General features: G+C 44.4%; 1 protein-coding gene and 3 long non-coding RNA genes across 7 annotated transcripts in view; all 4 read right to left on the reverse strand.

Annotated features, from left to right (window-relative positions):
• LOC124474577 overlaps nucleotides 1-14,150 on the reverse strand; it is a 17,484-nt gene extending 3,334 nt beyond the window's left edge. For 2 of the 3 annotated variants that reach the window (XM_047030875.1, XM_047030873.1), the window contains exons 1-5: nucleotides 13,458-14,150; nucleotides 8,243-8,314; nucleotides 3,881-7,363; nucleotides 2,212-2,268; nucleotides 1,318-1,549 (exon numbers count right to left, since the gene is read on the reverse strand). In XM_047030875.1, coding sequence (XP_046886831.1) covers nucleotides 1,318-1,549; nucleotides 2,212-2,268; nucleotides 3,881-7,363; nucleotides 8,243-8,245 — 3,775 coding nt within the window. In that variant the 5' untranslated portion in view covers nucleotides 8,246-8,314; nucleotides 13,458-14,150. The remainder of the gene's footprint in view (nucleotides 1-1,317; nucleotides 1,550-2,211; nucleotides 2,269-3,880; nucleotides 7,364-8,242; nucleotides 8,315-13,457) is intronic. The other variant, XM_047030876.1, reaches the window with a different exon arrangement.
• Nucleotides 14,151-16,140: 1,990 nt separating this feature from the next.
• LOC124474331 lies at nucleotides 16,141-18,643 on the reverse strand. The gene is made up of 4 exons (XR_006956812.1): nucleotides 18,179-18,643; nucleotides 17,727-17,882; nucleotides 17,452-17,570; nucleotides 16,141-17,168 (listed from the first exon to the last, which is right to left on the reverse strand). It is a non-coding gene; the product is annotated as an uncharacterized LOC124474331 (long non-coding RNA).
• A 1,076-nt stretch (nucleotides 18,644-19,719) lies between these two features.
• LOC124474330 lies at nucleotides 19,720-25,166 on the reverse strand. 2 transcript variants are annotated; one of them, XR_006956810.1, is made up of 4 exons: nucleotides 21,670-25,166; nucleotides 21,037-21,138; nucleotides 20,681-20,853; nucleotides 19,720-20,587 (listed from the first exon to the last, which is right to left on the reverse strand). It is a non-coding gene; the product is annotated as an uncharacterized LOC124474330 (long non-coding RNA). The 2 variants fall into 2 exon arrangements; XR_006956811.1 differs by lacking the exon at nucleotides 21,037-21,138 and having other exon boundaries at nucleotides 20,570-20,587.
• Nucleotides 25,167-25,711: 545 nt separating this feature from the next.
• LOC124474332 lies at nucleotides 25,712-26,778 on the reverse strand. The gene is made up of 2 exons (XR_006956813.1): nucleotides 26,038-26,778; nucleotides 25,712-25,812 (listed from the first exon to the last, which is right to left on the reverse strand). It is a non-coding gene; the product is annotated as an uncharacterized LOC124474332 (long non-coding RNA).
• Nucleotides 26,779-27,542: the final 764 nt, after the last annotated feature.

Here is a 27,542-nt window from a genome sequence, read left to right on the forward strand (position 1 = left end):
TTCTTTTTTTCACACTCTCTCACTGCCCCCCCGCCCAGCCGGGGCAGTTAAAAGGCTCCACTCCAGGCAGTCAAAAGCAGCCGTCTGGATCAAAGGCAGCTGGTGGGGGCGTCTGTGCCCCGCTCTCTCTCTCCCGCTCTCTCTCTTTCTTTCTGTAACTGCTCTCTCTGTCTCTTTTTCTGGAACCTCTCTCTCTCTTTCTTTCTGAAACCGCTCTCCCCCACCCCCCTCTCTCTCTCTCTCTCTTTCTGAAACCGCCCTCTCCCTCTCTCTCTCTCTCTCTTTCATTCTGAAACCTCTCTCTCTTTCTGAAACCGCCCTCTCCCTCCCTCTTTCTCTCTCCGTCTTTCTGAAACCTCTCTCTCTCTCTTCAGCTGTGCCCAGGCTTCTCTCTGAGAGCTGCTCTGCCTCACAGGGCTTCCCTTGTACTGTCCTGGACAGGAATGCTCCACACACGCCCTGCCCAGACCGCTTGCCTGGCTCCGCATACACACGCGAACACACACACACCCTCCCTCTCTCTCTCTCTCTCTCGCTCGTGTTCCATTCTGCCAGAGGCCATGAATATCTCTCCAGATCTGGCGAGCGACAATCACATGATGACTCACGACCAAAAGCACCCCCACGGTTCACAGCCGTACCCTGCGCCATGGCAACTCGCCAACGGCAGGGGGATCGCCATGGCAACGTTCCCCGGGGCTGCCGTGTGCGGCCGCGGAGCGTGGGGGGGGTGGGTGGGGGGTGCTCCCGGGGCCACGGGGCCGGTGGCTGCCCGGTCTCTCCGGAGGAGCGTGAGACACACACGGATCTCCGCTAATCTGTGTTTTTGTACCGTTCGCACGTTCGGCTGTTCTCGTTCCAAGTGTTCTGCCGGCCGCTAACATACGACAACAAAACTGCGACCGACCCTGGTGCGCAGGAAACACACACACGCACACACGCAGTGGCTTCCTGAAGGAAAAGTGTACAGAACAGGATGGACTGTGCTGTAACGCTGTACGTGTTTCAAAAAATGTGTGTGCGTGAAGAGAGCGTGCCTGTCGTCTTCAGCTGTGGGAGGGGGGGGGGGGGGGGGGCGGATGTGTTAACCTGGCTGCATCCGCTGGTTATGAGCTCCGGGGCTGTCCCTACACACTGGGGGGAAGGGCACCTCTCGCTGAGGAGCGTGTGTGTGTGTGTGGTGTTGAGTACGCCAAAAAAGGAAAGAAGTAGGTGACAGTGACGGAGTGTTAAAACAAGTGAAAAGGAAGACAGGTATGTGTGTGTGTGTGTGCGTGTGCGGATGTGTGTGTGTAACTTCTCCTTGGTTCCTCTTACCGTCTCTGTGGGTCTTGTTGGCAGCCGCAACCTCTTGCCTGGCTCTGCTCTGTCTGCGCTCCCAGTCTTCGTCTCCCTCCCTCTCCCCCTCCCTCTCTCCCTCCCTCTCCCTCTCCCCCTCCCTCTCCCCCCGCTGGCTGTCTGCCAAGTCCAGATCCACCGCCGGCGCCCCTCCTCCTCCTCCTCCTTCTTTCTCCTTCAGCTCCAGCTCAGAGAAGCGCTGCATTGCACGCTACAAAGGGACACACACCGCGCAAACACACACACACACACACGCACGCAAACAGAAACACACACACACACACACGCACGCAAACAGAAACACACACACACACAGTCATGAGACCAAGCCCTGCACTGCTCTTCCTCTCTGTGTCTCTTTACAACAAAACTTATTTCCCCTCTCATCCTCAGTGGAAGAATTTGCCTCAATTCAGCCCAACGTGAACATGCTACACCCCCTCCCCCCTCCCCTCCCCTCCCCTCCCCCCCTCCCCCCTCCCCTCCCCTCCCCCCTCCCGACTGCCAATGACGTATAAATGTTGATCGTAAGGTGATGGCTGTGATAGCATATAACCTCACACCTTCTAATCAGTGCAGACTGAGAGAAAGAGAAATGTCACTTTAGACTATTTTGGCACAGATGTCTAAAACCTTGGTTATCTCAAACTGTAATTCTTGGATATGAAGGTCAGTGCTACCCTTTAGATATGATTTAACCTTCATTCCTGTACAACCCTTACTTTGCTCTACCACCAGTAACTTGTTGTCAAACAGGAATGCAAACACAATCACAAAGACAGAAATGCCTGAGCCTATTCTCGTGGCCCACAAAATGATCCCCAAATCATATTTCATTTCAGATTTTTGAATAAGAAGTTTAAAAGAACTGACCTCACAGTAAGCGGCTGGTTGACTTAAATTACTGTCCTCTCGTCTTAATCCTTCCATCTAAGTAATTAAAATGGGTGCTCAATATCTTAGGCCATTCATTTTCAATGATGTTAGCAAAACAAATCTGACATTCAGTGTGTAACCAACCTGCCCATTTACAGCATGATTTATGAAGTTAAAAACATTCAGAGACAGGATAAACATAATTCTACAGATCGCATTTATAAAATTATATTTGTAGGGACAGTATACAGTGTGAAACAGGTTTGACAAGAGTTTGATTGCTGATTTCATGCAAAATCATTTTAACGTTCAAATGCAAGACATAGGCTTAACTAATGCGTCGGGCTCGTTTCTCATACCAGGAATTTCCCCAAATAAGAGATTTAATGGAATATCATGAGTTTAAAAGAGAATATTCTGTGAAACGGAAGAGGTGAACACTGAGACTGGCTGGGATCTGTCGGAACCGTTTGGGCAGGGACTGCTGGACGTCCGGGGCTGAACCCCTCGAGTTGTTCCAGGGCTCGGCTCTTTGTGAAGCCTGGTAAGCACCGTCTGAACGAGAGCCGAGTGGCACGGAGCGTTTATCTTCCCCCTCATCAGTGAAGGGGCAGGAATTCATGAGAGGACTGGGCGGCAGCTCAGCTGTTGAAGCAGGCGGGGGAGGAGGGGGATATTTAATTTAAAGGGAGAGAAGTCTCCAGGGGGCTCGGGGGAGAGGACGGGGGCGAAGGGAGGACGGAAAGGGGGAGGGCTGCGAAAAAATCCCCCTATTCCCGCGGCTCTTGGGTCAGGTTAACTGTAGCCCGAGGCATAAAGAGCTGGCCAGGCAGGCTTGCGCGCACACGCTACACACACACACACACACACGCTCCACACACGCAAGCGCTCCACACACGCACGCAGCATCTGATCTGCCAGGTTGTGCTGCGTGGACACTCGAGACACAAGCTTCCTTTCTCACAGACGCGTTAACACGAGGCCAGCATGTGCTAACTCGCTCTCCCCGCCAACCAAACACAGACGCAGGAGAGAGGCTGCTCTACAGCCTCGCGTCGCTCTAGAGATTTGCGTCGCTCTACAGCCTTGTGTCGCTCCGCAGCCTTGCGCTGGGAAGCGGGCAGGAAGGGAAATGGGGAGAGGAGGAGGCGAAGAGGGGAGAGGGGAGGGGGAAAGGAGGGCAGGGCAACGGCCAACAGTAATTATGTCGGCGCTTGTGTGAGATTGAGTCTGGCAGGCCGACAGGCTTTCCACATGAGCTGAGAGGAGCGCTCGGCAGGCCGTAGCTCCTCCAGTCCTCGCACCACTCCCTGTCTTTCTTTGTTATAAACCCTCGCAATAACAACCCATGTCTCTGGCACAGGAAGAACCTGCTTCGAGATCCATTGTTTTGAAAAAATATGATTTTTGTTTGTTGTTTTTTTCATGTTGGATCGACCATAAACCCTTAGTACTACCAACTCTGTTCTTCCTTCATGTAACTTAAATACTACCAAATATTTTCTGACTTTAAATTGGATGCATTGGTTACAGGTTAGGCTTAAACTACATGTCCCTCCTTGATCCAAACTGAAGATGTCAAGCGCTGCATTGTGTGGGACTACAATTTCAGGGATTAACAGTTGTGTGTGTGTGTGTGTGTGTGGGGGGGGGGGGGGGGACTCACCTGAAGTGCTCTTTGCTCCCGGCTCAGTTTACTGGAGTCGGCATACAGCTCCGTCGTGACACACTTGAAGCGGTCGCCCACATATCCCGAGGAGTTGGCGATGCGTTTGGCCAGGCTCGACCGCCGGCTCTTTGAGGAACCGTGGCCCTCATCCTCATCTGCCATTGAGTCTGTGTCATCCTGGCATTGTGAGTATTTCAGGTCCTCGTAGTGGTTCAACTGATCCTCGCTGATCAATTCTGCCTTTAAACCTGGCTTGGCTAAGGTTTGGTTCTGACCAGTGCAGTCCCCGTTTCTGTTGTAATCAGACGGACGGTGCTCAAAAGAATAGTCCCTGTGAGAACGATTCTCCGGGTCCCTAAACGGTTGGTCCCCGGAATTACCGTCCCCGGACGAATTAACTCCACACGTACGATCCTCATGGTTCTCACAAGAACGGTCCCCGAGAACCCGGTTTTCAAAGGCGCGCCCTCCGACGTTCCTGTTCCCGGATGCGCGATCCTCAAGAGCACGGTTCTCGCAGGGCTGGACCCTCGCGATTCTGCTCTCGTCGGTCGGATCCCCGTAGGCACGTTCTCCGGAAGAACGGTTCCAGGGCCCGCGGTCTTTAATGGGGCGTTCCCCTGAGGTGCGAGCACAGCGCAGGGTTTGTTCCTCCGGTAGGTCTGGCAGGGGGCTGCCCTCCGCGGGGCTTGGGCTGTCCTCACAATGATAAGGGGACATGGGGGCCTCTGGGCGGGAGGGGTTTGGGTGTGAGGGGAAGCCCTTGTGGGGGTCTAGAGGCCTGGGCAGGCAGCGCTGCTCAAGCTGCTTTTCTGGATCCCCCAGTCTGTGCTCGGCCACCTGGCTCGTCCGAAGCGGCTCTGGCTCTCTCCTGTCACTGGCTGAATAGCTGCTCTCGCATCCAAGTTGCTTTCCTGGATACCTTCTCCTCACACTGGGCGAGCTGTGCTTGCTCATGGACGAGTCGCTGTCCATATCAGATTGGAGCAGGTCAATGCAGACTATTTCTTCCTTCCCCCCGGTGAAAGGCTTGCTCGGCAGCTTTGAATCTTGGCCTGTGGCCAAGTTAATCTCTTTCTCATTCTTGCGTGGAGATTCGGTATCTGAGGCCATTTGGTTTCTGTAAGGTGAACCGTCGTGGCTCCAAGGCTTCTCCTGGGGCCTGGATCTCAGGTCCAGTCGCTCCTTCGCGTCCATGCCCAGGTGAGAAACCATGAGCGGGTGGACCATCTCCTTGGAGTCGTGATAGGTCAGGTAGTCTCCGTGGTTGGGGGGGATCCCATACGGCAGGCCATGTTTGGGGGTCAGACGAGGAGGGTAGAGGCTGCTGTTGCCCATGAGAACTGGGTGGGGATATACAGGTCCTTTGCCTTGCATCGTCATGTGTGGCAGCGACATGCCCTCTGGGACCGAGTAGGGGAGGTTAGCGTAGGCTAAGCGGTTAGCGTATGCTATACTGGGCGGCAGGTAGGATTCGCTGTACATGTGGCTCGAGGGACGGCTGTTCTCCAGGTGGGGCTGGTGCGGCTGCTGGGGCTTAAAGGCCATCTCTTGTGGCTCAGGTTTGACGGGAGTCTTGGGGTGTCTCCCAGAGTGGCTGGCAAGCGAGGTGGAGAGGGCGGCTTTGTCTGGTTGGCTGGGGGACACGCGAGGCCAATCCCCATTGGATTTGGGAGAGGGAGACACAGAGGAAGGTCGACCACCAGGCGCAACCACGGCGACGGCTTGGCCGGGGGCTACGGCTCCGTTTCCTTCCCCTATCCTGGGACAAGAGGAGCTTCTCTGCTGCTGCTGCGAAACACTCTCCAGGTTCTTGTTCTTTATCGTGGACGAGGATTTGTTGTGGTTTGGGTCGGCGTTAGGACCAGAGGCTGGACTGGGGACCAGCCAGGAGGAGTGAGCCGTGCTGATTATCTCGGGGCGCTCTGATGTTTTGGAGGTCGCCCCTGCCATGGCCAAGGACGGGGAGAGGGTCTCTTTGACAAGCTCTCGGTTGGGCGCTAAGCCGTATCGGGCTGCAGGTAGATAGCCCAGCTTAGCCAAGGCCTCGAGTTTGGAGGTGTACCCGTTAGGGTGCCCCGCTTCCAATTCCAGGATTTTGGCCGCAGACAGATCCAGAGGCTTGTCTGCTGGCTCTTTGGCAGGAGCCTGTTGGGAGGTCGGTCTCTCGGACGAGGTCTTTAACGGGGACTTGCTTGGCTTCCTCTCTCCGTTCTTGTTGTCCAAACTGCCTTCTTTGGCTTTGTGGGCGTGTCCGCCAGAGCGCGCCGGGGAACGGTGCTCGCCGGCCGTGCCGCCGGCGTAACACGGATGGGGAGCTGAGGACGAGGAGGAAGTCGGACTTCTGAACAGAGACTTCTGAAAGTCCAAAGTGCTGTCTATGAGAGGAGGGGGGGGCGCGGACCCAGAGGGCTGGAGGGGCCTGGGGATGCTGCGTGATGACTGGGTCAGAAGTGCTGGGCTGGAATCTACTGGGTGGCTACTGCTGTTAGTTCCACTACTACTAGTACTAGTATCATTACCACCATTACCACTGCTGACAATACTGCTACTGTTACTACTGTGACTGTAGCTGCTGCCAGAGCCCTTACTAGAGGATGTCCTGTTAAGTTTACTATTGTTACTACTACTGCTACTGTGTTGCCTTTCGCTGTGGGCCTGAGCTTGGGCTTGGGCCTGGGCATGTTGCTGCTGCTGCTGAACTTGGGCCTGAACTTGGGCCTGAACTTGGGCCTGAACTTGGGCCTGAACTTGGGCTTGAACTTGGGCTTGGTGATGTTGTTGGGCTTGGACTTGTTGCAGCTGCTGCCCAAAGGCAGAGGACTCGTGGTGGATCCTGGGCCCCAGGCCTTGCATGCTCTTGTCCTGGTGGTGCACCAGTGGCGAGTGGGAGGTAGGAGGGTAGGAGGGCAGGTAGAGGAGCCTTTCAGCCCCTGCAGCACTGCCTCCTGCCCCTGAGCAGAGAGACTGGTAGGCCAGGTGCTGGGGGAGATAATGTGAGGGCTGGGACAAAAAGGATGCCTTGTACATGTTCAGAGCGGCATATTTGCTCGAGTCCAGGAAAGGGTACATTCCGGCGTCAGGGTACGGGCTCACCCAGGGCAGTCTCAGAAAGCCATTGGACCCAGCCAGACCCAGCTCAATAGGCTTTTCCACCTGACCGACTCTCGGGTCCAGCCCCATACTCTCTCCTCCAGGGCCGGGAACAACCATAGGCTTCTGCAGTCCAGGAGGAGGGTTTTTATACAGTCCCATGTAGCCATTACCAGTCTTTCTACTGTCTAAGGACACATCAGGTTTGTAGAGAAGGTCATAGCCGAGAGGCATGGATGCACCTTCTCTGGCTTTCTCGGTGGAGAGGGTGCGGATTCCGGGGTAAACCATTCCACCTTGGACACGAATGCTCTCCCTCATCAGGCTAGCGCGGTCCATGCCTAAGGCAGCTAGCGGGTTCATTCTGCAGGCAGTGCTCGCATCCACCTACAGCAGGGTAACACACAACAGCAAGACATGTGAACCAATGACAATAACACTACTGGGATTGTAATGCAGCAGCCACTTATTATGTAACTGAATTCATTAACAAGATAAGAGTCTCAAAACAAATACAAAAAAGCCTTTCTGGCATTCATGAATTAGTAGTCGGCACAGAGGAAAGTGTATGAACACAACTCTATGGAATACTTTCACGTTAAAATGTGCCACGATAGTTATACACGTCCAAGACCTATGACCAAGACATTAAGATGCAATTTATATTAACAGAATAAGGAATAACACACATCAAACAAGAAGACCTCATTAAAGGAAGACCTCATTAAAGGAAGACATGAACCACCAAATCGTGTTTCCACACTAAAATTGTAGCACTTAGGGGGCTCTGCTTGAGCAGCCTGTTGACGAGGAGGACTGACGTCAAGGTCGTTGAAATGAACATACGTGCCTGGCACACTAGCCCTGCACTTTTCAAAAGAAGTCATCTGCTGATGATTTTCAACGGGGTGGTGTGAGGTGAAGGAAAGGTCACAACGACACACACACACACAGAGACACACACACAGAGACACACACACAGAGACACACACACACAGAGACACACACACAGAGACACACACACCACCAGTCAGTCTTCCTGGATGACAAACATTTGACCAACCCAAAAAAGAACCACATTGACGCCAGGAAATTGATTGTGTTTCTTATCATGCAGATATTGAAACTGGGGCAAGGCCATGTACAGATGATACTAACCCTGTAAAAGAGCCCTCAAAAGTAATCCTTCTTGAACATTTAACCAAATCTCTGGTAGATGATTAATTCCAGTTAGCCTTTCTAACTATAGTAGGGAGATTAGCTTACCATGCTTTGAGTGCTTCTGGTTCCCAGACGGTTAGTTCAAAATGTCTCTCACCATTCCTTACACTGCCATACCTGCGGAGAGTAAAACAGTACAGTAATAAATATCTATTTTCACACTCGAGGACTCAAAATCAACTGAAAATGCTTAACAGATTGCTGCATTTCCCATGTGGCTGAAGATACATAATTTCACCCTTATATCAAGAAATTTGTCAATTTGTACGTGAGCGTTTATATAAATCTTTTTTGGGGGGGCTAGTTCATTTCATTCATTTTGGAGAAGTAACGTGTCCCGAATAGCCAGATAATAGCATCCTTCAAATTTGCCATCAGTTTACGTTGTACCACAGAATCTGTCAGTTGACTTTACACAAGTGGTTGGAAGAACACAACGGTATCACCTAAGAACTATTACAATCCCTTAGGCTTAGCAAGGCACCATTATTCTGCCTCTCATATAAAGCGGGATAACACACAGCCCTGACTGGAAGCATGGTTGAGGATCTGTGTGCAGTGTCTTGTTATCGCGGACCCTGAGAGCCGATAAGGAATGTCTCTTCGGCAGAACTCATAATCCCGAGGCCGGAATGGCTGTCATCTGTCACAGGGAAATTTTTCAGCCCTGACACAGCGCTCCGAGGAAGATTCAATCTTCTCGCCACGGGCTTTCCGGCCCCTCGCGCACACAGCCATGAAATAAGAACAGGGCCCTTTTGATGTTCGGCATCACCCCCGCACGCACGCGCACATCTCCTGTGTTATTGATGAGTTTATGGACCCAGGATTTCAATAAAGCTGGCCTGCCTGGTTGCCCTTATCTATGGACATGCCTCCCGTTGCTGCAATTGAGAACCGGGAGATGAGGAGGGGGGGGGGGGGTGTGTGGGAGTACCCATTTTCATCAATCAAACCACCCCAGTGTTTCCCACAGATTAGAAAACTATATGTGGCGGGGGGGGGGGGGGGGGGGGGGGGGGGGGGGGGTTCGAAATAATTCACAAAATCAACAACAACAAACAAATAATTTCTGCATATGCAGGTAGCGACGCTGCATACAGGGTGCTAAATAACTATTTAACTGGTCGGCTCCATGACGCCGGGTAAGTAGCTAGCTCTTGAAACTTCTCACCAAAAGAACGAAGGGGAACCTTCGATTAAGACATGTCCGTCGGTACCTAGCGAAAAGTAGCCTCAACTTTCCTAGACCTTTAGCTACGGCACTAATGCTGAAGGCTCGCTGATGTAGCTGTCGGTCTCACTAGAACGGCGTATGCATTGTTGCTAACGTGTGCTGACGTAGTGACTGTGTGTGTATGTGAGAAAGACGCGTGCGTGAAAGAGACGGAGGGAGAGCAGGGAAAGGAAATGCAGCTGAACGAATACGCTGCGTGTTTTTACCTAAATAGCGATAAAAAAAATGTTTTACGAAACGCAATGTGTGGCGGCCGGTGTTGATTCTGTGGCGCACCGCCACAAATTAGTCTATGTGTGGGAAACACTGCACCCTCTGTCCCCACCAGCCCAATCTACCCTCCATCCATTTCCTCCTTCCTTTCACAGGAGAGACGCTTTCGTCATTTGCATAGCAACATTGTGGCCATGTGGTAACATTGCCAAGCGACCGGAACAAAGGGATGGAACATCTACCACCAACTTCAACAGTATGTGCACTGTATTGACTATATGCAAATATCCACCTGTGAATCTCTGCATATTTAAAGAAAATGGTATTGTTTGACTTATTTTGAAGCAGGTCACCCTTTTTTCTTTTTTTCTTTTTTATAAGGGAAGGTTCAAGCCTAAAGTCTGTGGAATTCATTGTTTGAGAATCCTGTTCAACCGAAGCTATCTGAAAATGTTCATTAGAAGACTGTTTATTTCTCAAATCTGACACTAGGCCGTCATGCCTTTCTGGCATTGTGATGTAAACTCAACAGTGTTGACTATGCCTGGATGAGTCCCGGGGCCAAATCCGTCACCTTGCCCTTCTGGAAATCCCGTTCTCTTTGACCTTTACCCCCTCCGCCCCCGCTCAGGGAGGTGGTCTGGACCAGAAAATAGAGAACAACAATTCAGTCACGTTCTCCTCGTTCCTCCTCCACAGCTTTGCTGACCCCTTGCTTTCGATCAACCGCAGAGGGAGGGGAGGGGGGATTAGCCCGATCCGTGCTCCGCAGCACAGCGTTAACAAACGGCTCGATCCTAAAGAGCCTATTGAAAACACTCAGAGAAAGCAACAAGTATATTCCTTACATAAACATGGCTCACACTGTTAATGATGGCCAGAACCATCTTGTGTAAAATCATGGGCTGTGGCCATGAGTTGGCTATACAGTAGGACACCAAGAAAAAACTGCCATTCCGTTTAAAAGTACAGTGTTCAACGAATTAGCCGACTTAGTCATTTAACTAACAAATAAAAAACCTGATTTTAGTGCGAGTGATCTTAGACTTTGTCTACATTTGGCCAATCTCACTATAGATAACCCAAATACAAACTATTTGTGTCGTCCAAATGTACACATTTACAAATAGGCCTGCTTGTCAACATTGTAGCCTTGGTTATATTTTGCAAGCTGGCTGACACCAGCAATGTAGAAAAGTACACCAGCAGTGAAGCCATGATTTTACACATTCACACCTTGCTCTACAAATTGTATTTGTATAGGCTAGCCCTAGTTTTTACAAGTTATATAACAAGGGGCTTCACATACACTCATAGAACTGCACCTAACTGCGTGGAACCTGAAGAAGAGTCATTCAGAGAGGGACCCCCCCCATGCTGAATACAACTATTATTTAATCAACAAGGCTGTAGAAATGTCTATATAAATATGACCAGAAGATAGCATCCCATTCATGTTTTTAGACTAGGTGGATTAGCCTAATTAATTAATCAAAAAGAGAACGCAAATTTCAAGGTCTGTTGTCCAAATGGGATAGCCCCTGCCAAATGAGATTAGCCTATAAAACGTGATCCTACCCTATAATCTATAGGCCTCATACACGCCTCATTCAATCCACTTTGAAACAAACCCATCAATTAGAGGCTGACACAAAACTAAAACGCCACAAAAGGTTATAAACCTCAACAAATAGGCTACTACAGATGTCCAAGTTCCATTAATGCTTCCGTTAAAACGGAACTTCGCGGTATATTCGGGTTCAGAGAGTCTCGTGGCTGATGGTAAAGATGTAGGCAAGACAATATGTGGGGCGCCGGGGAACCGTCCTTGAGAGAAACCATCGAACCGTGCGCACACACGGAGCTGCGGCACAAAAGCTCCGTGAAGCGAAGCGAGGGGCTCTCCTGTTTCGGGACGGATGTCCCGAGGGAGGATTGGTCGTGGAGAGGTTTCAATCACACCGTGACTCTCTCCAGTGCGAGTACTCTGAATACGATCCTACACCGCTTTCAGAGACGCCTGCTACGGGTCCACTTCGCATCAGATCCATTTTTTGATGGACAGATGTATTTACCATATAGGCAACGTTTATTGCCAATTATAACTTGACACACGTAAAACGGCGTAGGTAAAGGACGTTTATCCTACGCATATTTTGCCATTGTAAACTGATGCATCTTACACTCTCTGGGTCTCCGCTTTCACCATTTTAACAAGAGAAAAAACTGTGAAAATGTAGGCTATCCGTCAGTTTAGAACCCAAAGTAGATAGATAGATAAATAAATAGTTTAGGTAATGGGCCTAAAATCACAAATAATTGACTGTCTCAAATAATTCGTTTACATATAGGCCATTACAAACGTTACACCTTAAAACTTGAATTAATCCCCAGATTTTCAAGTCGCCACAGAACCAATGAACATAAATTTGACAACAAACAAAATGCATGTTTGTCTTAACACGACCCACTGCCCCGCTGTTACAAACCAAGACTCAACTGGGCGGGCATGGTGATGTTAATCATGATTATGTTAAACGTTAAGAACCTAATTGGGGCTTCTCTTTATTGTTAACCTTCCGAGTTGGATAAGAGATTCAACAAACTGTATTATACTGTAGGCATATCCTTTGCGTGTCCTAACTGGGATTGTTGGCTATGGATGGGAAAAAGATACGGTCCAAATGCCAACTTCTATACGACCGAAGTCAACTTCGGATAATCATAGCTTGTAGCCTACATTAAACATTTCCTTGACCTCCTTATTTCCATTTCAAATGTTTTCATCGGTTTAACCAAATACCCAAGTTAAAAAAAAGGAAAAGAGGTGACTCGATTGTCTGCGCAAGCATGCCTCGTTCGAGCGCTGTAAGTCTGAATGTCCGTAGCTGTCCCGGTGTCACGAGACAACAGACCCCGTGCGTGCGAGGCAGGCTGTTTGACCCAGGTCCATCCAAACCCCGGGTAGCCTATAATTGGGGCATTTTGATGAAAGATCTATTGCATTATGTAGCCAACGTATAATCAGCACACCATATGACAGCAATGTAAATGAGGCTAGGTATAACGCATAGCCTAAATATGGTGTTTAGACATCGACACGTTCCTCATTGCGCAGACCTTAAAATAATGTGAATAAAACGAACAAATGTTTCTCCCTACTAGATTCTAAGTAGCCTATAGATGGTCCATTGCGGGTGGTGAAATGTTAAATGTTCAGACCATAAGACGAGCCTATATGCGCAATGAAAATGCAGACGACCTACAAGCGTTTATCTGCAAAGTCGTTTCTCAAGGTGTGGGTGGCGTCAAAACAGTAGGTTTATGATAATTTTGCGTAAAGGATTTTTGTTTAGGCTATGACAAGACATTAGAAATAATCCGTAGGCTACAATTCAGACAATTTACCTTTGTGAAGCCGTTGCCCAACTGACGAAAAAAACGTTCGCTGGAAAGTCCCGTGACAACATTGAACATCTCTCGTGATAAAATGGATTGAGCCCGTTAGTTCTAGGCAAGTTCAGGGATGTGCATTTGATCACATTTAAATTGTTTAACCCAACTCATTGTCTTATTTCCTATGTATAACTCTCTCAACACATTAGACTAAACATGGGGTGCCTTTTACACCTATTAAAACCACACGAAAGATTCGCCAAATCATTCCAAGGGCTTTCCAATACAAGTTGCTCATTAATCTGAAGCTATTGCCGTTCTATGAACAATAAGAATCATGTTGGCATTGTAGTACAGAAAACGGTGCAGGTAGGCTAATAAAAACAGTGAAATTTACGACCATATAATATTTACCTTAGAGCAATCCGCCAAAGATTCCCAAATTCGTATAACCTTCCCTAGAATGTGAAGAGTCCTGTTCCAACTTTTTGTCAGAGAAATAGTCAAACCTTGGGCGTTTGTGAACAAGGGAAAGTACGTCCGCCGTTTCCTCACCAAACCGCGGTAAATATTTAGTCCTCGTTGAACTTAGGACTCAAAGCCATGTTGAAGTCGTAAAGGCTGTATCCAATGGGCAGAACCACAGGATAGCCTTTGTGTAGTCTAGACTAAGCTAGCTACAATATTCCCAAACAGCCATATGAGTCTCTGTCGTTGATTTCTTTTTCAAAGAATATGTCCACGAAAAGGCTACGACTGAAAACTCGTAACTTGGTCAAGCACAGGTGTCGATGGTCTCAAAAACTAATTCAGTCTGGTTTTGCCTTTCAGCGCCATGTTGTCGGGCTCACCATACAGCGCACACACTCCGATACACTCCCTCAAATTATGACGTTTTACACGGCACTTTATTTACGTCCTTTCAAAATATAAGTTGATTATTCCATGGTTCTCTAATCGTTTCCTTTCTTCTCAGCTGTGGGGAAACGTTTTCTATTCCGTGAGTTCTTCTTTCGTCCTATACGTAACATTCAGTTTTCCATTCGGCTGAAGTCATTCACAACTGCCGCGCCTCCGGGACGAGCAGCGGGGAATGGAGGTGCGTGCGCTGTGCTTGCAGACCGAGACTCTACCCAGAAGGCCAATCGGGAAACCGCAATTACCATAAACCTCCGAGCACGCTCCGCTCCGCTCCGCGGTGAAAACAAAGGACAGAGATGGATAGTAGGTCCGCGGAGAAAGGGAGAGAGAGAGAAACAGTTTTCCTTTGTTTTTTTATAAACGTTTTTTAGGCTCATGTCATAGGCTTTCATTATATCAAACTAAAGATACGTAAAAAATGCTAAGCTATTGCCATTGTTGGATATAAATCAATCACTAGCCAACTAGGCTATGTAAGGCACTGAATCGAATAAGTATGAATACAATTCGACAAGTAGGCCAGGGGATACAAAAATGTCAAGGCCATATTAACAACTGTGTAGGACCGACTTGCAGGTAGGTCAGGCAGTCGAAATATGATGATGTAATCAATGTCAGCGAACCAATTAGGTAGTCCACGGTATGTAGGCGCTAGCATACTCTATAGGCCAAAGGACAGAGGCACATTGTTGGATCTGCTCTCAAAGCACACGATCTGGAATAAAACAATGACTTGGCGGTTAAAAGGCAGATTTAAGTCAAGGAGTAAGGCCTATTTACGTCCCATGACCGTGAATCATGTTGGTATAACAGCCCATTGTAAGTGTAGGCTACCCCCTGCACACACACATACACATCCATTTTCAATTACTGAGTAATTAGACTGATTAACATAATCTTATCTAAGGTCGTCAATTGACCTATTGGTATCATTATATGCAATGACCCTCTGATGACTTGCAGTCATTTAGGTGCCCAAGTATTTTAAACCGTTTCAGAGTAATGAAGAGCAGAATCTGGTTTACACCTGAATTCTCATGAAGACATTGAAATGCAAAGTGTTTGTGTCAGCTTGGAAGAGTGACATAATCATTGTTACAAATTCAAAGTAACCGGGTCAAATGTAGGCTCGACTACAGCCGTTCAAATATATGTAGGCCTACTGTAGAATATGGTATCTGAAGAACTGCAGTGCAAAACGTTTGGGTCCCTATCCAAATACTCCAAATGCTAATAGACTTAACACTAGTTAAACTCTCAAAATGCAACAGGGAGCACAGCAGCCCCGACCTGTGCCTAATCGTGCAAACCCGGGCCAACGGACCTTTAAGCACAATAACCGCCCTATCCCCTGGGCGATGACCCGGACAGGCCGCATCCAATGCTAGCAGCCTCGCATCATAAAGGATGATTCAGGAACGGGGTGAATGAACACACACAGAAAGGGCATTAAACCGGATCGATATGGGGGAGGGGAAACGATCGTTAGACTGACAACCATCACATTAATGTCTAAAAACTATTTTCTATCGTATAATAAAAACTTGATCAATAAGAACGAGTACGTTATTCACGGTATTCACGGTATTAGTAAATGTTCATTAGGACAATTGGACAAATTACTTTTAGAATTTCCGAGTGGAACAGATTGTTTGGACCGATAAAAAGCGGGGACTATAGAACCCGATCATAACCAGTAGACCTCGCTGCTCTTGTATTTCTGATTTATATTCAAGAAATCATTCCACCTGACAATATCCACAGCGAGCGATTCCAGTGCGGCTGACGCCGTTCTCCAGGTCTAATCTCTGTAATGACTAGAGCTACACCAAGTGGACAATAGGTTTATTACAACTTCGTGCGACTTACGAATGGAAATACTTTTCTTTTTGGACACAATATGACAAATAGATGAAAGTCTTACCATTGGTTAAAATGTCTACAGCTCAACACCCATGCCTTTGGCAGCGTACAATGTTTTTACAGAGTAAATTGGAGAATGAAAAGGAAATGGGAAGGGGAAATGAGACAGTAACGGCAACATTTCAAGTATTTTCCTGAGAACTGAGAACGGCTAGACACACTCGTGCATGGTCAAAAGGTCAGGAAGAATGACTTGGCAGAATTCGTTTTAACTGAGCGATGTCCGGTGTGTTGCGAAAAGTAGGTAGGGACATTTTGAGATTCAACTTTTTAATTCAGTCTACATCCGTGTAGTTCCCTGTGCTTCTAAACCCACCACACACACGTAACAGCAAAAAGACAGAAACCACACACAAGCCTTGATGCATAGGCTGATATCCAATGTTGAAGTTCAGGACAAAAGTAATGTTGACTTTAAATATAGGCCACAGCAACGCTTTACAATACACAATTTTTTGACACTTGTTCAACATCAGAGTAAAATGTTTCATATCCGTGTCCTCACATGTCAGATAATGAACATAAAAAAATACAAATACGTGTGGGTGGTTGGACATGTGAAAGGTCACAAGATGGCGAAGGAGTGGGATGGGGGGAAGGGTGGTGACAGGAAATGGTTAAGAAATCCTGGGCAGCCACAGTCTCATGACAAACATAGAATGTGATTAAAGACAGGGCTTGACACATAGCCTACCAAATCAATCTACTGTATAGCCAAAGTAAATGAACAACAGTGTCATACAGATTTTTCATACCCTGAATAAGTTACAAAAATTCATGTTTTATTTTATTTGATCTCATAAGGCAAGTTAAGTGGTGAGTCTCAAGTTACGCTTTCCTGCAGATGAGCAATGTATGACTTAAATGCAAGTTTGTTTCTAGGTTGTTATGTATGTTTGTATGTTCTTGGGCTGTTTTAAAGTTGATTGACTGAAATCACTTCTATATGACAATGGAATAGATGTGGAATACAAATTAAAAAATATAAAGTAGAATGTTTGGACGATAATGCTCCACCTTGTCTTGGTTGAGAATTGCACTTGGAAATAAATAGTTGGATTAGTTTGTAGTTAGATCTGATTCCCTGGTCAGGGTTAGGGTTAGGATTAGGCAGACTTGATGAACCTATGTAGATGGATGATCAGCCAGTGTATAAGTGTCATCTGGTGTTGCATAGGGCTGCATTCGTGAGATGCTTGGAAATTGTACTTTAGAATAAATAGTACCGGTCGGTACAAGCTGCTGTGTCCTTGCAGTCGGTGACAGCTGTATGGCTTCGTACTGAAAAACAAGATGTCACTATGGTTTAGAAAGACAGGATTGCTTGGGTGTAATGATCTGATCAGTGACATACTGCAATGCCGTAGCCATTGAGTCAACATTGGGGGGGACGAATGTATTTTTTAATGATAATTTCGGACAGTGTAGGTGGTTGCCTGTCATAGCATAGCACATTTATATTTTTATATCAATATATTAGGGGAGACATTTCGACCAGATTTGAATATTGGGGGGGATGTGTCCCCACCAAAATGTATTATGATTACGGCCTTGACATACTGACCTGTGGCTCATGGTATGGTTGAGGACCAGGAGGTGGAGGAGGACCAGGAGGTGGAGGACCAGCACCCTGGGTGGAGGCTCTCCTACGCAGGCCGGAAATCCAACAACTAGCCACAACCACTTGAGGAGAAGGAACACATACGCTGCATTAGTGTACAATGATTATTATCATATTATGCCCCCAGCAAGTATATGTATAAGCGTATTTGAATAACAAATGTAAGGGTAGAAAAACAGAAATATACAAAATACCATTGAAAATCCAACTTAACTTACAGAGTAATAGTAAAATTCCGTTTAAGACAGCAGACAATATAAGCAGATTCGTAATTGAGAAACTTCCAATAGAAATCTCTGAACATGCACTCCTGTTCTTAGGTTCAGATTGATCATCTGAAAATGTACTCCTGTTCTTAGGTTCACATTGATCATCTGGAAAATAAAAAGTATGCTTAACATTGAACTACCACATACAATGCACATTTTAGATACTTTACCCACACTCACATTTACCTTCATTTTTTATATGCTGTATTTTTTTTGAAACTTTAGCTTACTGTCAACATTTTGTAATCAGGTACCTGTTTTAATCTACTAACAATGCTAAATATACTAAGCCCAACTGTGTAACTATATGTATTTCTACAACCATCTGACATACTAGTGCCCCTCATATTGCTACATTACTTATTTCATGAATCTCCCCAAAACAATCAAAAGTTACTTACTTATAGTCCCAGGTTGTCTCATCCTAATAAGCCTGGTGGCATTGTCAAACTTCATTGACATATTTTCTATCTTCCCACAGTAATAAACCACATAATCCTCCACTGTGACGTTCTGTATCAACAATCCTTCATCTGGTAGTAAAATGTATTTCTTCTTGAAACTGCCATTGTAGTAAAATGAAATTGTTTCATCCAGAAAGCGTAGTAAGACCAGAGGAGACTGTGCCTCATGTTGTTTATACCAGAAAACAGCCCCATTCATTTTAAGAGAACAGGGGATTGTTATGTTTTCCTCCAAGTCCACCTCCATCTCTCCATTCGTTCCAGCAAACAGAATCATCAGACCTAGAAAGAGGTGAATCCACAACAAGCGCTCCATTCTGATCATAGAAACTGACCCGGTTCACCCAGCGCACTCCTGTCCTTGTAAAGCAGAAACGCATTTGCTCAAAAACATTAGACGTGTGTTCGTAGAATACATTTCCTATATATATGACTTCCTCTTTGAAAAACACATACACACACACACCAGTATGACTATCAACTAACCACAAAGACGTGCAAGGAGGTGAAAGTGTATGTAAGTTTAACCTGTGATTTCTACATGGTATAACACAGCCAAAGTTTGCCATGTATTCACTTGTTTTTATCTCCTTTTCTTCTCCTTATCTTTTGACATCCAACAAGGTATGTTTCTAAACAGATGAAGTTCATACACACAACACAATGTACACCACTATAGTCATGACCACTCACGTTAACATTATAGCTGCAATAGAAAATGCCTTAAAAGTTCAAGAGAATCCATAACATATTTAGTAAAGTTAGACGTGGTTCATAGGTGGAAATCCCGAGGAAAATCCCGGGGGGGGGGGGACACGACCCCCCCCCATCCTGGGAAAAACATTATTTGCCCCCCCCCCAGCAGATTTTCTCCACTGACGTGGTTACCTGTGAGGTAACCAGTTGGCCTATACCATGTGTAGTAGCACCTGATTGCAAAAGTAGGGGGATGTAAAACAGGCTGCATAATATACTCACAAATTGCCTGTATGCTTGTGCATGTACACACATACAGACATGTTTGCACGCACAGATTTTAACATGCCGACAGCACTGTCTATTCTAGCAGGGGACAATCACCTTAACCTAGTTCTGCTGCAAGCACATGAGATCATGAAAGACCCAGAAACCCACCCACAGGCCTGGAAACATCCACACCATGTTGACGACCCTCTAGAATGGAAGGAGTCACAGTATAATACTAATTTAAACACTCAGCTTGTATCATTACCTATTTTGTTCTAGGTGTTTAAGGGAATGTCCAATTTTACCATTTCTGATGCACGTTATAAAATACTCAGTGATCTAACATGAAACAAGATCATAAGTAAAGTTATTCCAACAGGATGTTAATGTGGTTGGTCTTTTGTCTTACCATTTCTTTGTAGGTGTAAGAGGCTGTACAATACATTTCTACTGCATCAGACGAAAACAGGCAATGACTAAGACACTACTTCAATTTAAGATTAATTAATATTTTATTGTACTTCTTTTGAAGTTATGAGGGTAAGAAAATGCAGTACATGTACATTCTGACGTGCTATGCTTTCAACACAAACCCTTCTTGATATTGTATCCTAACAAATCAGAGGATAGGACTATAATAGGCTGGTCTTAAAGTTATTTTCTTAATTTGTAAATATGTGTTTTTGGGCACGTGAAAGGTTAAAAGATGGCAGTTGAGTGGATGGTGATGACAGGATATGGTTAAGAAGTCCTAGCCACAGATGCAACAGCAGCCTGTGTATGAGTGCAATCTGGCATTTCATTGGACCACGCATGTAGGTTTGTTTTCCAATGTTGATGGAACTGCTTTTTTCTTCTTCAAATAACTGAGGATGCAGTCGTTAAATATAATTTTCTTAAGAAAAAGTGTAGAGGGGGATGGACAAGCTGTTCTTAGAAAGGACATGTTCCACCCACTTATAATGAAACATGCATACTAGACAGTGCTGGGTCCAAGTGTAGAGCGCTGATTTAATTAGAATGGTCGGCCAGGCAACGATCGCTACACGAGTAGACGGCAATACAGGTGATCCAAAACAGAGAGTATGAAAACTAGCCAAGGTCAGGAGCAGTACACAGTTTCAAACAAGGCTGAACTAGAAACAAGATCAAGACTTTGCACCGGACAATACACAAACAAACACTTACATACTGAAACCCTAAATGAGATACAGGTGCAGCCGATTGTTCTTATATTCTGGGGATGCCGAGCGCAGCAGCCAATCACCAGCTGCAGAAGGCTCTGGCGTTACAGTGTGCTGGTTGTGAATTGCACCCGGGAATGAGTAGTTAGATGGGCTGCTCTGTCCTTGCAGTCGGTGACAGCTGTATCGCCTCGTACTGAAAAACAAGATGGGGCACCATGACAATGTCACTATGGTTTAGAAAGACAGGATTGCTTGGGTGTAATGATCTGATGAGTGACATACTGACCTGTGGCTCATGGTCTGTTTGAGGACCAGGAGGTGGAGGAGAACCAGGAGGTGGAGGAGAACCAGGAGGTGGAGGACCAGGTGGAGGAGGACCAGGAGGAGGAGGAGAACCAGCACCCTGGGTGGAGGCTCTCCTACGCAGGCCGGAAATCCAACAAAAACTAGCCACAACCACTTGAGGAGAAGGAACACATACGCTGCATTAGTGTACAATGATCATGATTATATTCTGTCCCAAGTATGACAATAGTGTGATTATATTCGTAGAAGTATATGCATTAGCATATTTGAATAAATAATGTAAGAGTGGAAAAACACTACAATAAGAAATACTTTGGAAAATCCAACTTAATTTACACAGTAATAGAAAAATCCCGTTCAAGACAGTGGAACGTATAAGTATATTTGAGCAAGTAAGCTCTGAACCGGGAGTCCTGATCTTGGGTTCAGATGGATCATCTGGAAAGTAAAAAATATGTTTAACATTGTTTTACCAAATGTAAGGAACACTATAGTAGCTCTCAATTCACACAAATTAATCCTATATTTACTTTTCTGACAAAATACTCAGCTCTTTCTGTCAATCCAGTGTCAAACCTGGTGTACTGATTCAAAGTGCCTAAGTATTTCCACAACCCTCTGACATATTATCGTCGATACATTACTCATTTCATAAATCCCCTCAAAATAACTAAATGTTACTCTTACCTGTGTTCCCAGGTTGTCTAACACTAACAAGCCTGGTGGCGTTGTCAACCTTCATTGAGCTACCATTTTTCTTACCACAGTAATAAACCACATCATCTTCCATCGTTATATTCCGTATCAACAATCCTTCATCTGGTAGTAAATGCAGTAAATGCTAAATATACTAAGCCCAAGTGTGTTACTATATGTATTTCTACAACCATCTGACATACTAGTGTCTCTTCTTATTACTAATTACTTATTTCATAAATCCCCTCTTAATAACAGTCAAAAGTTACTTACCTGTGGTCTTCAGTTGTCTCATACTAACAAGCCTGGTGGCATCGTCGAACTTCATTGACATATTTTCTATCTTCCCACAGTAATAAACCACATAATCCTCCACTGTAACATTCTGTATCAACAATCCTTCATCTGTTTGTAAAACGTATTTCTTCTTGAAACTGCCATTGTAGTAAAATGAAATTGTTTCACCCAGAAAGCGTAGTAAGACCAGAGGAGACTGTGCCTCACGTTGTTTATACCAGAAAACAGCCCCATTCATTTTAAGAGAACAGGGGATTGTTATGTTTTCCTCCAAGTCCACCTCCATCTCTGTTAAACCATTCGTTCCAGCAAACAGAATCATCAGACCTAGAAAGAGGTGAATCCACAACAAGCGCTCCATTCTGATCATAGAAACTGACCCGGTTCACCCAGCGCACTCCTGTCTTGTAAAGCAGAAACGCATTAGCTCAAAAACATTAGACGTGTGTTCGTAGAATACATTTCCTATATATATGACTTCCTCTTTCAGGCACACAAGCATGTCAATGTGTCCGTCAAGTCAGGATGTAAGAAGCAAAACTGATCTTCAATATTTCTGTTTATTTAACTGGATAATTGATGATTCAGCAACTATTCTTACTTGAGTCAATTCAATCAACCATAAAATCACACATTTATGTTGGAAGAAAAATGCAATTAAGTAAAAATAATTAAGAATCAAATGACAGCACACACAATGTACACCACTGTGTTCTGGATTATTCAAGTTTCTGAAAGAACATTAGCAACTACCGCTACTGCAGTGGAAACTGCCTTAAAAATGTTTCACCATGGATTTGGAGGAATGCCATTTCATTTGTACTATATACTGTCGCATGTTCATGATTGAAAACAATAAATAAAACATTATATTCATAGCAAACAGGATGTTAATGTGGTTGGTCTCGTGTCTTATGTCTTTGTAGGTGAGAGACGCTAAACTTTTTTACTGAATCAGAGAGAAAACAGACAATGACCAAGACACTATTTAAACAATTTAAAGGTTTAATTTGACTTCTGTTGTTGTTACATAAGTAAGAAAAATGCAATGCAGTAAATGTGTATTTTAACAGGATATGCTTTCAACACAAACCTTTATTGATACTCAACTTATATTTAAGATAGGACACAGTTATCAAACTTTATGTAAGTGCAAACCGATAATAGTAATAGGCATACATGAAATCTCAAACGTACAAAATAACAAATATAATTCTTCATGACCTTCCCTCAGCACTAAACATGTTCAGTTTAAAGCATATTTCCAACTGAAAATACTGAGCTGAATCACAGAGCATATGTCTAACATCCCTTCTACCTAAATGTCAAGTGCATTAGTTGCTCCAAGTTGTAGAAAAACAAACTCCGAAAACTAGTCATAGCAAAAAATCATTTGATGGTATAAATTAAGCACACAGTCTGACTGAGACTAAACAGAATTGGGCCGGGCAGCAATGATACACATAGTATTGTAACCCCCAGGGCAGGGGTCATTTGTACTCTTTGACGCCCCCTGCTGGCAGGCCTGAACATCTTTTAATGCAGAGCAAGAGGCATTGACACTAAAGGGGGGTGTATGTGTTCTTTGACTGGTAATAGAAAGCTGCTTTTTATCAGTGTGCGGTAATAAGGTATAGAAAATTAATGTGTGTATTTTCCAAACCAAGCCTAATCTGTGTTAAAAAAGAAAATGTCTGAAGTAGACAGAGAAATGAGGAACACCAAACTGCTTAGTCATCCTTCAGCATGACAGCCCCTGACTAAACCTAACCCTTGGGTGAACTTTCGTTTTCCATTAACTATTAGCTGGTCTGGCATTAAAATTAATGATTTAACTTGAAATTAGTCTTCAAAATGTCAACATTTAAATATGCTTGAAAATATATAACTTCCTGTTTTTGAAGATGTCAATTGACTCCAGTAAATGCTGTGTTTATTAAACTGTAAATGAATAAATAAAAATGTATGTTATGAATGATAAAGCAATTCTGTAAGGTTTAAGTGCTCCCAATTTAGTGCTTTACGTCAAGCAACAGCCAGCAGTTTCTCCAAGCTCAACAGAGAATGCTGATAATTCCAATGATATGACCTCATAAATAATAATGTGATCAACCACACGCTGATTAACACTTGCTTACTAGTCACATGAATCATAGGAGAAACAATAACATTAACATGTATTTACTGGTCGTAATTGGACACTATTAATACGTTTTTTAAATTATACTTGTTGCTTTTGGGCTTTTCTCAACAAACAAGATTTAAATCCTTGAATTAGTAATTGAAATAGTCATTTGTAAATCAACAAATTACATTGTCTACACTCTGCAGTGTTGACAACAAAGGTAGATAAAAAGGTACCTTTACATAAATAAATAGTGCTTATAGGCTTAAGAGTAGGTCTTATTAGATCATATCCATGAACACTCGCTGTGTTTGAAATTCAAATCTCTAAGCAGTCTATAGACAATGACTAAGCGCAACACTGTATACCTCGTTTAACGCAAACAGAGAGGGACATTGACCTTTCTAACACAACGACCAACTATAAAACACAAATGCATTCCTTGTTACAAAGGCCATACACTCAACTCTGGATTTTTTGGCACCCCTGGCAAAGATGAATATTTATTTATTTCACTTTTTTTATAATTTAGCTTGTCATGTCCTGTCATAGACTATATCCAAGTATTTCATGGAGTTCATGATGTCATGTACCCTTACAAGGTTCCCAGGGGATAAACATCCACACAACATAACCGCCACCATACTTAATTCATAAATAATAATAAATAATTATTTATGACAAGATTTTTTTCCCCTCAAAATAAATGATCTTCAATGGAAGGTTGGATTATTATAATATTTTTTTCAATGTGACATTAAGCTAAAAGGGTCATATTTTTCCTCATCTGTGAAAGGGGTCCCAATTATTCTGGAGTTGACTGTACATACTCAACAGAAGAAAATGCTCAAGACGCTGTGAAACCAACACAGCACAACCCACACTCAAAGAAACCACAACGCTTATGTAGGTCTACAGTGTAGACTCTCCACCTAAACACATCAGATGTCATGTTTGCAACCTTACAGCCTTTCTGCACTTTCTGTACTCTGACTACCAAATTGCCAGCCATTAATTCTAGCCAGGAAAGCTAAGGACCTGAAAACAAGGTCATTTTTAACACATTTAAAAAATTTAAGTAAGCCAGATCTCTTGCATTTGGATTAGGTTTAGATTTAATGAACACTCGCTGTGTTTGAAATTCAAATCTCTAAGCAGTCTATAGACAATGACTAAGCGCAACACTGTATACCTTGAATATTTTCACTGTGGTGTCTGCTAGACTTTCTACCACAGGGTCCAGCCCATTTCCTGAAGTGCAACTGAAAGTGTTACGGTCCTTATTCCAGAATACAAGCTGTTGTTTGTTACCCGTCTTAAGGTAGATGAGTTGTGACTTTGTTGTGTTTAATTTGGTAGAAGCATTTGGAGGAGGGGAAGGAGGAGGGGGAGGAGGAGGGGGAGATTCTGTCCCCTCACACTGCTGTTACCTTGGAGAACGTCTTCCTCCTTAAGGCTTGGCTTATCTGTTATATAAAAAAAACATAAGACACTTGATTGTGACCCGTACACTCCCCACAAACATACACAACACAGTACAACAGTCAAAATGGTCAAAGGGCATTTTTTGTTTGCCCACGCCAATGCATCTTAAACTGATCGCTGAGAGCAGGACGTGCAGGTTTCGATGTCCCAAAGCAGATTCAGGCTTTAACAACATTGCCACGACATACCTCTGACAGTGAGATCCACTTGACGAAGAATGTCTACTTCTGGAATGAAACAGGTGTATCTCCCACTATCTGTGACTTTCAGATCCTTCAGCAGAAGAGAGAAGTTCCCTTTGCTGTACTCCTGTGGAAAACTACTGGCTCTGTTACTGTAGAGAGAGAACTGGCTGGACAGGTCCATCTCCCCGCTGCGAACTTTGTAGACGTTTTCGTCATTCTTGTCCCGCCAGAATATGTTAAATTCTTTAACAACCTTGTCGTTGTAGATACACGGTAGGAGAGCCGCTCCTTGCGTGAATCCTTCAACTTTTTCCTGAGAAGAAACTACAGCGCAGATACTAATTAGTTAATATATCCAAAATAGCTCATGTGCGTGTTGTTTCTTGCTTTATGTACAAACCTACGGGCAAAACATGTCACAGGGGCTGCATTGTGTATCAAAATGTGTTACCTGTATTCACCACCAGAAACATTATGTAAACCCTTGTGTATCTGTGAAATAAAGATAGTTTAATATATTACAGACAATCACACAAGCATATTGTTTACCAGTGTTCTGTTAGCCATGACCCATTTCCCACAGGTGAAATACCTTGGTATAGTTACATCATCTCTCAAGAGAACCTGCCTACCCTGAAATATTTCGACGTCATTGGACTGAAGTTAAAAATTAAAGACGTGTTGCAATTGGTAATCAGTTGCAGTTCTCCATTTGAAAGAATGGTTTGTTATTGGTTGCTGCTGTTATTGTTTTGTATAGGGAAGTTGAGTAAACTGCTGTAACTGTACTTTAGATCTCATTTTATAAGATTGGACGCAGTCTACGTTCCTTGATAAGGCTTGTGGGGTGTAATATAGAATGAGGGCAGGCAGGTCGTAGCTAGGCTACAAATAGACAGGCCAACACATAAGTCTAAACTTATATTGCCATCTCTAGTACTGTTGTGAACTAGCTAGTTCGCCAAGTTGAGCTAACGACAAACTAGCAATAGACAAACACGCCATCACTTTTCACAAGCACTGATCTGGCCAGAAAGATAATGATCTACATTTAGTTAAATATATTTAGCTAACAATTTACATCTAGTCTATGCAAGCGAATACTAATAACCAAATAGCTAGGCTACATAGGAAGAACATGATGAGGCCAAGTTGTAGCTATTAGTTTGATATGGAGAAAGCTAGCTAGCTCTAACGTTATTTGTTTCAAGGCCTGCTACAGTAGCAACACTATCCTAGATTCTCCGCCGGGTAGAAATGGCAGCATCAAACTAACTTTATAAATCATTCACACCCACCTCCTATCCATTTCTGCTTATATATTAGTTATTACTATTATATATTATGATAAAACCTCACTTTGAAAGTGAGTTTGCTGGCGAGTTACTAATGGCGGACTGTGACACATAGAGCTTGTGGGTCCCACTTATCGCGAGACAAGCAGTAGGCTTGTCTCCCCCAAAGATTGAGTAAATTGGGACTTAAATACGTTTTTATTAGGGTTCCTCTGATAGGGAACCTATTTTTATTGGTCGTATTATTATTATGTTTGTGCAATGGGAGTCAATGGCAGTCCCTAGACCAATAATGTAAATAGTTGAGAAAGTTGGCTTATTGAAACTGCAGCGCATTAACTACCATACAGTCTCTGACCATACCAAACATGGCCCACGTGAGACATTAGGTGGCGCTGAAGGCCACGCCCCAATTTGTCCATGTTCAAATACATGCCATTTAGTCCAGGCAAAGTAACTCATTTTGGAGCCAAAAATAGAACTAATTGTAAAACATTTTTTTCAGCATAGATCATGTCCAGAACAACATACTAACAGTCCTAAGAAATCCTAGTTGAGGAAATATGTTTAATTCTCATCAATCCGAGATGTGTGCCAATAAGGCCAACATTACACCCCAATGGGGCTATTTTTTTCCTTTACTCCTATCAAAATGAAACTTTACACAATGAAACTACCCATGAAAAGTAACATTGTTTGTATTACAAGTTTCTTTGAAAATTATTTTTAACATGCAAATGAGCTACACACTAATCGAAT

The sequence above is a fragment of the Hypomesus transpacificus genome, chromosome 12, assembly GCF_021917145.1.
Source record: "Hypomesus transpacificus isolate Combined female chromosome 12, fHypTra1, whole genome shotgun sequence".
Lineage (NCBI taxonomy): Eukaryota > Metazoa > Chordata > Actinopteri > Osmeriformes > Osmeridae > Hypomesus > Hypomesus transpacificus.